This window comes from Ovis aries, chromosome 14, assembly GCF_016772045.2.
Source record: "Ovis aries strain OAR_USU_Benz2616 breed Rambouillet chromosome 14, ARS-UI_Ramb_v3.0, whole genome shotgun sequence".
In the NCBI taxonomy this organism is placed as follows: domain Eukaryota; kingdom Metazoa; phylum Chordata; class Mammalia; order Artiodactyla; family Bovidae; genus Ovis; species Ovis aries.
Window position 1 is genome coordinate 39,050,309 of NC_056067.1, and position 11,618 is coordinate 39,061,926.

The window sequence follows — 11,618 nt, forward strand, 5'->3', positions numbered from 1 at the left end:
TAGAACCTAGAGTGATGCATCCTGTATTATCACAGCTTACATCTTACATGAGAGTGGGCTTAGCTGTGGTTGTCTGCTGCTGCTGCTGCTAAGTCACTTCAGTCGTGTCCAACTCTGTGCGGCCCCATAGACGGCCTCCTACCAGGCTCCTCTGTCCCTAGGATTCTCCAGGCAAGAACACTGGAGTGGGTTGCCCTTTCCTTCTCCAATGCATGAAAGTGAAAAGTGAAAGTGAAGTCGCTCAGGCGTGTCCGACTCTTAGGGACCTCATGGACTGCAGCCTACCAGGCTCCTCCGTCCATGGGATTCTCCAGGCAAGAGTACTGTAGTGGGGTGCGATAAATTCTTGAGAGGGCAGTGTATAGATGAGTACTGACCAAGTTAGACTTAGTCCATCGTCTGAACCAAACACTGTCTTAACAATTTTGTTCTATGTGTGGGTGATAGATAATAACAAAAGTATTTATTAAGAATCTATAAATATAAAAATATGTATATATAACTGAATCACTGTGCTGTACACCTGAAATTAATACAACATTGTAAATCAACTATATTATAGTAAAAATATATATTTTTTAATTTTAAAAGTAAAATATTCCAGTAAAAGAAATCTATAAAGATGATTAAACTGTTAGTTAAGATCCCATAAGAACGAACATTTACTACTAATTAGAAAGCATAAAGATGTACACTCCAAACAGAATCTTATTTTGAAATTTTAGTGTTAACAGACAGCAATTTCACAGCTTAAAATAGGAAAACACTGAGGGGAACTGATGTCCAAATTGGGTCCAGCCACCCCATGAACTTAAAAGCTTGCTCTGTTGTGCAGAGATTTTCTTCTGTATTTGTGGTAGTTGACAGTTGTTATGGCCAGGCTCACAGGTAAGCATCCCACCCTGATCCCTGCTCTCTTTTTCAATCCACTGGGAGCTCTGAGGGCTCAGAGTTCACATGCCTGTTGAATGTGTTGGTGGGCTCTTTGGTAGAAGACCCATTTCCCTGTTTTTTTCCTGTTTCTCTCCTTTCCCATAGGGCAAGATGTGGACAGAGGAGTTTATGGATTTCCTCCAGCGATACTGCTTGTACCATGTAGGACCCAGGCCACAGAATCCCTGAGGTATACACAGGTAGGAAGGCCAAAAAGAGAAGAAAGGCATCACTTGTGTTTTGTTGGTTGGTGTGTGCTTCTCACATAAGGTTCCCAAGTCTCTTTTCTAGAAATGAGCAGAGACACAGAGATCTCCCGATTTGGACATGTGTGGGCAAACCCATACTCACGCATACACTGACATATACTGTCAAAGCTCAGAAACAGCCTTCAGTTAATGTGGCTGAAGCTGGTGCTGGGTGGAGATGGAGCCTCAACCCTCTTGGTAGACCAGCTCGTAGGGGCTCCAGGTAGACAGAAGATCCAGCGACAGGTTTTTCTGCTCTTGGTCTGATGTGACAAGGTGGTAGCCTAGTAGGTTCATGGTATTCCTGCAGACTTTCTGAAGTCGAAAAACCTTTTTATAAGGCAGGGACCACCGCCAGGCCTGAGAGACATTGAGAGCATTCCTGGCATTTGTGTGGAAGGCGTGCTTACCCATGCCCTTGCCTCGAGTGATATTATGTACCCAAGTCTGGAGCCGGGGCAAGAATTTCAGCCCTACGTATTCATACATTCGGGCAGTTTGGCCCAGGGGGTCCCGGACCAAGTCCTCATAGCGCACGAGCAGGTAGCGCTGCCTTAGGGCTTTGGGCAAGGACTGCACGGCTTTGAAGATCTCCAGCTGGCTTTGGCAGATGACTTGCATCGCGTAGTAAGGTTGATCCTCCTTCTTGAGTTTCTGCCGGTGCTGCCCCATCACAATGTGGCTGTCAATCTCAAGTTCATTTGTGGTGCGTTCTCGGGACCGGAACACTGCGCGGGGGTCCCGGACCAGGTGCACAATGTGCAGGTTGAGGGAAGGGTCTCTCAGCAGAGGGTAGAGCACCTGCAGGTTGAAGAAGCGCACCTCCTTGAGCACCACATGGCTGTAGGTGCGGCAGGCCTCCTCCACCACCTCGAAGGGCTGCTTGTGGCACAGAATCCTGCAGTGGGCCTGGGGTATGATCTTATCTCGCGGGAAGAGGTTGCAGGCAGGTGGGGAACACAGGGCCCGGCTGCCGTCCCACTGGAATAGGCTGGACTGTTTCCGGGGGCCAGGATTCATGTAGGCATCAAAGACGCTCATGTCACACAGAAAGACGGCCCGAATGAGGTCCCGCACAGCCATATGCAGCCTCTGGGCCGTGCTTTGTGTGAAGGTCATCCACACGTGCCAGGCGGGCTCCATCAGGTAGAAGACATCTGGGTGCTGTCCAAAAAGCTGCCCTACAAAAGAGGAGCCAGAGCGCCACGAAGACAGGACCAGCACATGCATGTGCGGGGACTTGGGTTCCTCCTTCACCTGCAGGGAGTTGTCGTTGTGGGAGTATACAAGGATGAACAGAATGAAGATGGCCATCTGGGAAGCCAGGAACAGCAGGAACTTCATTCTTCTGAGTGGTATCATGCTGAAGTGGAAGACCGGGGAAGAACAAACAGAGGAGTATCTTAGGCTATCACAACATAGAATTTTATTGTACAGATGTACCACAATTTATCAGTATTTAACCAGTGTCCTCATTGGTGAGCTTTGGGGTTGTTTCCAGTCTTTGGCTTTTCAGAGCTTTCAATAATGACCTTTATGTTCTCACATCATTATCCAAGCATGTAAGCTAACTCCCAAGAAGTGGAATTGCTGAGTCAGAGAGTATGGGTATGTGTACCTTTGGTATCTGTTGTCCAGTTAGGCTTCATACTGGTCATAAACCACTGTCTGTGTCTAGAGCTCCAGAGATTTTAGGAAGCAGATTTTAGAGGAGGAATTGGACAGCCACAGATGTGACTCTTGGAGTTTATGGCTTGCTTCCTGAAGAGGTAGAACATGCTTTGCTGGCCCATAGGCTTCCCTTGGAAGTCCCCTGAACTTTCTGGGAAGTATGTGATGACCTCAATCAAACCTTAAGTGGCAGTGGCCCAGAAACCTTTCTCTTCCATTCATGACAACAATGCATTTCCTCCACATGTGCCAACAGATCCAGTGAGGATCATCTCTCCCTGGTGCCAAAAAAAGCACATTGTTATATGCCAGGAACATATTAATGAATAGTAATTCCTGTCTCGGCCCTGAAGGTTACAGCAGGACCAGCTAAGAAGAACAGGACCTAGTTCTTTTGAACTTGAGCCCAAGAGGAAATGATTAGAAACTAAGCCATGTTTGATAATGACTCAAGGACTGAGCCAAGTATTGAGGAACTGACCAGAGACCTTCTCCCAAAGACAATACAAGTATGAGGAAAAGTTTAGAACAAATATAGGAATTAATGGAGCAAAAGAGAAAGGAAAGAACTTGACCTATGTAGCAATATAAGGATAGAATTTTATAGGCAGGGCCTATAATCAGCTCAGGAAAGATAACATTTCCTAGGGACTGGTAACATGGACCTTTCAAAAGTCCACCTCCTGCCCCCATGTGGCTTCAGGCCAGCTCAGGGTCCAGAGTGGGCTACATGCTCTGAGCACTCCTTGCCTGCCTGTGGCTCCTGACCTCATGCCCATTCTCACCCAGAGCTGGAGCCTGGCCTTCAGACTCATCCCCAGTTGTCCCCAGGCTTTAATTGGGCATAGTTTTCAGGGACTGCCAAGGGAACCCTCTCACTTTCTTTCTGTTTTTCCTTTCCATGAGCACTTTCCTTGGCCAGCAGGAAAGTGTGCTTTTGTAAAGTGAATCCTATCTCTTGTCACTGGGATCTGGATACAACCTGGATCTAAGCAACCCATGATGGGGCTGATGAGCTCAGCCGGAGACCCTTGAGGGTGTGTCTCAGGGAAAGATCATTTCTGCAGTAGCTGGAATCAGTGTAGAGGCGGCCCAGAGAGAACAGGAAACTGAAGGCTTTTCATGGCAATCTCCTCTTATCTAACCATCACCTCTCCCCGGCTGTCCTACACTACCTCCTCTGTAGACCCTCCTTGAGGTTGGGAAGCATTTATGAGAGGTCCCTAGTGCACCTTCCTGAGTGTTCTTTTCTGGCTATTTGATGCATGCTTGAACCCTGCCCTCCCTGTCATCGAAATGAGTCTGCTTCTCTCTAGCCTGGCTTTTATAGTAAGTAGCCTCTCACTTCTGTCTCTCAGTTCTCTCCCTCAGCTCTCCACCTCATTCACTGCTGCCAAAATCTATCTTTTTAAAGCACAAGCCTGTCACTCCCTTCCTTAAAGTCCTTCAGTGGCTTTCTGACTCATATAGGATTAAATCCCCAATTCTCATGTCTGGGGGCCCTACATAATCCGATCTTAGATCTCCTGTCACTCCCTTCCCTTTCTGACACCTTAGGTTCTGAATTTTACTTCCAGTTCTTCCAACTTGCCCTATTATTTATTTTTAATAATTTAATTTATTTTTGGCTGTGCTGCGTCTTCGTTGCTGCGAGGGCTTTCCTCAGGTTGCAGTGAGTAGAAGCTACTCTCTAGTTGTGGTGCGCAGGTTTCTTATTGCGGTGGCTTCTCTTGTTGTGGAGCATGGGCTCTAGGGCTGGTGGGCTTCGGTAGCTGTGGCTCCCGGATTTTAGAGCACTGGCTTAGTAGTTTTGGCACATGGACTTAGTTGCTCCGCAGCAAGTGGGATCTTCCCAGACCAGGGATGGAAACCCATGTCTCCAGCATTGGCAGGTGGATTCTTTACCACTGAGCCACCAGGGAAGCCTCTGCCCCATTGGTTACAAGCTCTGAGACATTTGCAAGACAACCACTCTTTCCTCAAGATTCTGCCTACCTCTCAGCTTTCTCCCTGAAAGGTATCTTGTTTCCTCCCAAGATTTAGTTCCCCCCGAACTTTCCATTCCCATCCATCTCTCTCTCTGTAGTACAGTTAAGTGAAGTGAAAGTTGCTCAGTCATGTCCAACTCTGCGACCCCATGGACTATAGAGTCCATGGAATTCTCCAGGCCAGAATACTGGAGTGGGTAGCCTTTTCCTCCTCCAGGGTATCTTCCTAACCTAGGGATTGAACCCAGGTCTCCCGCATTGCAGGCAGATTCTTCACCAGCTGAGCCACAGGGGAAGCCCCTGTAGTACAGTGGAGGATGAATATCTCTCACTGGGCTGCTGTTACTTAAAGGTGAACGCTATGTCTTATCTCATTTACAGGCACATAAAACACACAACTGATTAGGGCTCATTAAACATTTGTTGGACAAATGACTAAATAAATGAGTGTGAGAAGTGGCATGTGTGTGCACATGCTAAGTCACCTCAGTCATGTCCACTCTTTGCGACCGCATGGACTGTAGCCTGCCAGGCCCCACTGTCCATGGGATTCTCCAGGCAAGAGTACTGGAGTGGGTTGTCATTTCCTCCTCCAGAGGATTTTCCTGACCCAGGGATCAAACCCATATTTGTTACTAAAATTTAGATCATTTTATTGAGTATTGAGCACAAAACCAATACTATCTCAACTGCATGGAGCAAGATATTAAGTCAGAACCATAGTTTAGAAGCAATATGGCACAATGAACCTAACTCCAAAAAATTAGGTTCTATACAGAGCATGTATTATTTAGGACTTAGGGGGTAAAAACCATGAGCATCATTTAAAAAAATATTTATTAATAAGAAATTAAAGCCCCACTGAGGGGCAGTAGACTACTGACAAAAATTCCCTGAGTCCATTAGTAAAAGAAGAAAATAGAAGGAAAAAAACACTCACAGCACAACCTGTCCTCTCCTTCCAAAAAATGTAGTTTAGAAACAGATTGGAGTCTTCCCGGGTGGTGCAGTGGATGAGAATCAGCCTGCCAATTCACAGGACATGGGTTTCACCCTTGATCTGGGAAGATTCCACATACTGCAGAGCAAACTAAGCCTGTGTGCCTCAACCACTGAACCCAAGCTCTAGAGCCCGACAGCTCCAACTGCTGAGCCTGTGTGCCTCAGCTCCTGAAGCCAGCATGCCTAGAGCCTGTGCTTAGTGACAAAAGAAGCCACCACAATGAGAAAGCCTGAGTACCACAACAAAGAGTAGCCCCCACTTCTGCAAGTAGAGAAAGCCCAAGTGCAGCAACGAAGCCCCAGTCCAACCAAAAATTAATAAATAAAAGAAAAACAAACATGATATTGGGACTTCCTTGGCAGTCCTGTGATAAAGACTTTGCCTTCCTAGGCAGGGGGTCAGGTTCGATCCCTGGTCGGGCAGCTAAGATCCAATATGCCTTGTGGCCAGAAAACCAAACGTAACACAGAAGTAGTGTTGTAACACATTCAATAAAGACTTTAAAAATGTTCCACATGGGGCTTCCTTGATGGCCCAGTGGTAAAGAATCCACCCGCCAATGCAGGAGGCACGGGTTGGATCCCCTGATCTGGGAAGATCCCATAGGCATTAGAGCAACTAAGCTAGGGTGCTGCAACTACTGAATCTGTGCTCTAGAGCCCATGAGCCGTGACTGACGAGCCCTGTGCTGCAACTGCTGAAGCCCGTGCCCCTGGAGCCTGTGCTCTGCCACAAGAGAAGCCACCACAATGAGAAGCCCAAGCACCACAACTAGAGAGTAGCCTGAAGCCCCAAAATAAGTAATTTAAAAAAAAAAAAAAAGATATTTTACTTCCAGTTAGAAGTTCCAGACTTGTCCACAGCCTTACAAGACAGAAGTCTCTTCTACCTTGGCTGACTCACTGGCTTCATAATTTAATCTTCTTTTACATCGGAATGGAGCCCCACAACTTTGAAAGCCCTTCTAGTCACAGTAATGACAACACTCCAATTAAATACATCACACAGAACGGTGATGAGCCACACCTCCATGTTTCAGAATAAGTGAACTTTAACTCTCAATGATAAAAACAGCCCTGCATGATTAGACCCGGATATTTTGGGTCCCAGATCTGAGAATTCAGTTATCACACTAAATTTCAGCTGAGCTAGAGAAAATCTGTAGTTCCTAGCACCTCTGGTCCTCACTTCCCAGCACCTGAGCAGAGGAGAAGCTACAGGAAACACAGAAGCCAGCACTGGAATAAGTAAGACGAACCAGCCATAAAGTATACATCAGAATAGCCCCACTCAGTTTCTAGGGTCTTTCTTAGGGATGGGGGTGGGTGGGGTTAGGAGAGCTGCTGGCAGGCAACTTGTGTTTTGGGGGAAGATTATCCAGGTGATTCTGATCCAGCCCCTCTCCAACACCTCCTCTCTGCCATTCACAAAGAAATGCCCAGCTTAGTTGTCCCCTGTTATCTGAAACTCCACTCCAAGGACCTGGGAATAATGACCCTGCTCTGGAGGTGTACACGGGAAATTCTCTCCTTACCTTGTTAATGGCTTGGCCTTCTCCACCACTCTGAAGGCTCTGCCAGCCAAATTGTGCAGCTTTTTTCCTCTGACTCACCAGCTCCTCTCTCAGCTTCCTTCTCCTCCTCGAATCTTGCATAACCATCCCTACTCAGAGCACATTTCACTGTCTTCTTCCTCTGGCCAGAAATCAGCCACCTTCCAAGACAGGGTTAAGAAAGCACTGACTGCCAGGGAGATGTGATCCCAGCAGCTTTAACTCTAAGACACTCGAGGGGTGGGGAGACGCTGCTTGAATGGGCTGGGCCTGGAGAAGCAAAGGAGGAAGTATTCTCTCCCTCAACTGGAGGGTGATGCTGGATTCAGATTCCTTAAAGGCAGTGGAAAGGTTAACTCTCTTAGGGCAAAGTGGAGAAAGGGCAAAGTACTCCAGAAGTACTTGAGGTTGATAGGGAAGTCACAGGACAGTGACAGCCAAAATGACCCATTGTGATGCCTTATTCTTAATCTCTGCTGCAAAAAGAGGAGAGAAAACCTAGAAGGTATTTCTGGGTTGTACCTTCCTGCTCACCCCACAGTATTTAGGGAGATAAGTTTTTTTTTGGCCTCTGTGTTTTTTTCAACATCTTCACCCTTCTTGTGCGAGGTAGTAATTAGATGTCCTGCCTAGATGTAGTAACTCATTCTTTGGGAGGATGTAGATGTATTGGCCTTTAGTTGGCATATGGGAAATTTCCCCCTTAAGGAAAAAAAAGTTATTGTAAAAGATTATAGCTTCTAACTAGCTGTGTGTACTTGGGCAAATCATGCAACTACTCTGAACTAATTTACTTGATTGTTGTGAGTATAAAGCAATAGGCAAATTGAAAAAATTTTTTTAGTTGAAATATAGTTGAATTTACAGAGTTGTGCTGATCTCTACAGCAAAGTGACTCAGTTTAGCTGAATATTTTTATTCAGTTAACTTAAATGTGAAAAACTCAGTCAGCCAAATTATTAAAGAAATTAATATGAATTAATTTTAATTAATTAATTATAAATAATTCAATTTACTAAGTAAACTGAATAAAAGTTATTTTTAAAAATGACCACTACCTTCCCCCACCACAGTGCATAGGAACCACAGACTTTTCTGTCTGAAAGGGGCTGGGAGGTGGTGTGTGTTCAGTGGTTGTTAGATTTCTCTCCAAAAACAGTGTCAGTGACCTCAGAGTTTGGGCAATATTATTTTTTTGGCTTCCTTATTTTTAACACTGGATTGTTTATAGGTGTTTGTTAAAAATGTTTTTAGTGGTCATTTACAAAATATTCTAAAGAGAAGTAAATTATAAAATGTCCCAAAATAACTAAATAAAAAATGCCTCAGGAAATTACGGGCTAGTCATGATGGCCTATTATCTAATCACAGACACTAAGTACAGAATGAAGCAGGGCAAAAGCTAATAGAGTTTTGCCAAGAGAACACACTGGTCATAGCAAACACCCTCTTCCAACAACACAAGAGAAGACTCTATACATGGACATCACCAGATGGTCAACACCAAAATCAGATTGATTATATTCTTTGCAGCCAAAGATGGAGAAGCTCTATACAGTCAACAAAAACAAGACCAGGAGCTGACTGTGGCTCAGATCATGAACTCCTTATTGCCAAATTCAGACTTAAATTGAAGAAAGTAGGGAAAACCACTAGACCATTCAGGTATGACCTTCATGATTATACAGTGGAAGTGAGAAATAGATTTAAGGGTCTAGATCTGACGGATAGAGTGCCTGATGAACTATGGATGGAGGTCTGTGACATTGTACGGGAGACAGGGATCAAGACCATCCCCATGGAAAAGAAATGCAAAAAAGCAAAATGGCTGTCTGGGGAGGCCTTACAAATAGCTGTGAAAAGAAGAGAGGCAAAAAGCAAAGGAGGAAAGGAAAGATAAGCATCTGAATGCAGAGTCCCAAAGAGTAGCAAGAAGAGATAAGAAAGCCTTCTTCAGCGATCAGTGCAAAGAAATAGAGGAAAACAACAGAAAGGGAAAGACTAGAAATCTCTTCAAGAAAATGAGAGATACCAAGGGAACATTTCATGCAAAGATGGGCTCGATAAAGGACAGAAATGGTCTGGACCTAACAGAAGCAGAAGATATTAAGAAGAGGTGGCAAGGATACACAGAAGAACTGTACAAAGAAGATCTTCACGACTAAGATAATCATGATGGTGTGATCACTCACCTAGAGCCAGATATCCTGGAATGTTAAGTCAGTGGGCCTTGGAAAGCATCACTATGAACAAAGCTAGTGGGGGTGATGGAATTCCAGTTGAGCTATTTCAAATCCTGAAAGATGATGCTGTGAAAGTGCTACACTCAATATGCCAGCAAATTTGGAAAACTCAGCAGTGGCCACAGGACTGGAAAAGATCAGTTTTCATTCCAATGCCTAAGAAAGGCAATGCCAAAGAATGCTCAAACTACCGCACAATTGCACTCATCTCACACGCTAGTAAAGTAATCCTCAAAATTCTCCAAGCCAGGCTTCAGCAATACGTGAACCGTAAACTTCCAGATGTTCAAGCTGGTTTTAGAAAAGGCAGAGGAACCAGAGATCAAATTGCCAACATTCACTGGATCATGGAAAAAGCAAGAGAGTTCCAGAAAAACATCTATTTCTGCTTTATTGACTATGCCAAAGCCTTTGACTGTGTGGATCACAATAAACTGTGGAAAATTCTGAACGAGATGGGAATACCAAGCTATGTGACCTGCCTCTTGAGAAAACTGTATGCTGGTCAGGAAGCAACAGTTAGAACTGGACATGGAACAACAGACTGGTTCCAAATAGGAAACTGCTACTGCTAAGTCACTTCAGTCGTGTCCAACTCTGTGCGACCCCATAGACAGCAGCCCACCAGGCTCCCCCATCCCTGGGATTCTCCAAGCAAGAACACTGGAGTGGGTTGCCATTTCCTTCTCCAATGTATGAAAGTGAAAAGTGAAAGTGAAGTCGCTCAGTCGTGTCTGACTCTTGGCGACCCCATGGACTGCAGCCTACCAGGCTCCTCCGTCCATGGGATTTTCCAGGCAAGAGTACTAGAGTGGGGTGCCATTGCCTTCTCCACCAAATAGGAAAAGGAGTACATCAAGGCTGTATATTGTCACCCTGCTTATTTAACTTCTATGCAGAGTACATCATGAGAAACGCTGAGCTGGAAGAAGCACAAGCTGGAATCAAGATTACTGGGAGAAATATCAATCACCTCAGATATGCAGATGACACCACCCTTATGGCAGAAAGTGAAGAGGAACTAAAAAGCCTCTTGATGAAAGTGAAAGTGGAGAGTGAAAAAGTTGGCTTAAAGCTTATTGGGCATTCCCAATATCCGGTCCCATCACTTCATGGGAAATAGATGGGAAACAGTGGAAACAATGTTATTTTGGGGGACTCCAAAATCACTGCAGATGGTGACTGCAGCCATGAAATTAAAAGACGCTTGCTCCTTGGAAGAAAAGTTATGACCAACCTAGATAGCATATTCAAAAGCAGAGACATTACTTTGCTGACTAGGTCCGTCTAGTCAAGGCTATGGTTTTTTGTGTGGTCATGTATGGATGTGAGAGTTGAACTGTGAAGAAGGCTGAGCACCGAAGAATTGATGCTTTTGAACTGTGGTGTTGGAGAAGACTCTTGAGAGTCCCTTGGACTGCAAGGAGATCCAACCAGTCCATTCTGAAGGAGATCAACCCTGGGATTTCTTTGGAAGGACTGATGCTAAAGCTGAAACTCCAGTACTTTGGCCACCTCATGCGAAGAGTTGACTCATTGGAAAAGACTCTGATGCTGGGGAGGGACTGGGGGCAGGAGGAGAAGGGGATGACAAAGGATGAGATGGATGGATGGCATCACTGACTTGATGGACATGAGTCTGAGTGAACTCTGGGAGTTGGTGATGGACAGGGAGGCCTGGCGTGCTGCAATTCATGGGGTCACAAAGAGTCGGACATGACTGAGCGACTGAACTGAACTGAATAAGGAATTATGGAGCATGAAGATTATGAAAGACCATTGTAGCTACCACTTCTTGAGAGCTTGCTACAAACCAGGTACTGTACTTCATACTTATTTGGGTTTTCATCTTTAGTCTTTGCCGTGGCCTTGGGAGATAAATTCCATAATTTCCAGGTGATGAATAGAGGTTTGGAGAAGCTAAACAATGTATCCACAGTTACATGGTTTATCGTGGCAGAGTCTGGACTCCACCCTGGG

General features: G+C 45.2%; 1 protein-coding gene across 2 annotated transcripts; it reads right to left on the reverse strand.

The window, feature by feature from the left end:
• Positions 1-708: 708 nt before the first annotated feature.
• Positions 709-7,587, reverse strand: CHST4 (carbohydrate sulfotransferase 4). Of its 2 annotated transcripts, none has more exons than XM_004015122.5 (2): positions 7,378-7,587; positions 709-2,544 (listed from the first exon to the last, which is right to left on the reverse strand). In XM_004015122.5, the coding sequence occupies exon 2, from the start codon at positions 2,541-2,543 to the stop codon at positions 1,368-1,370; it is 1,176 nt and encodes a 391-aa protein (XP_004015171.2). In that variant the 5' UTR covers position 2,544; positions 7,378-7,587; the 3' UTR covers positions 709-1,367. The 2 variants fall into 2 exon arrangements, with proteins under 2 accessions (XP_004015171.2, XP_060253993.1); XM_060398010.1 differs by having other exon boundaries at positions 709-3,130.
• Between the last annotated feature and the right edge of the window lie 4,031 nt (positions 7,588-11,618).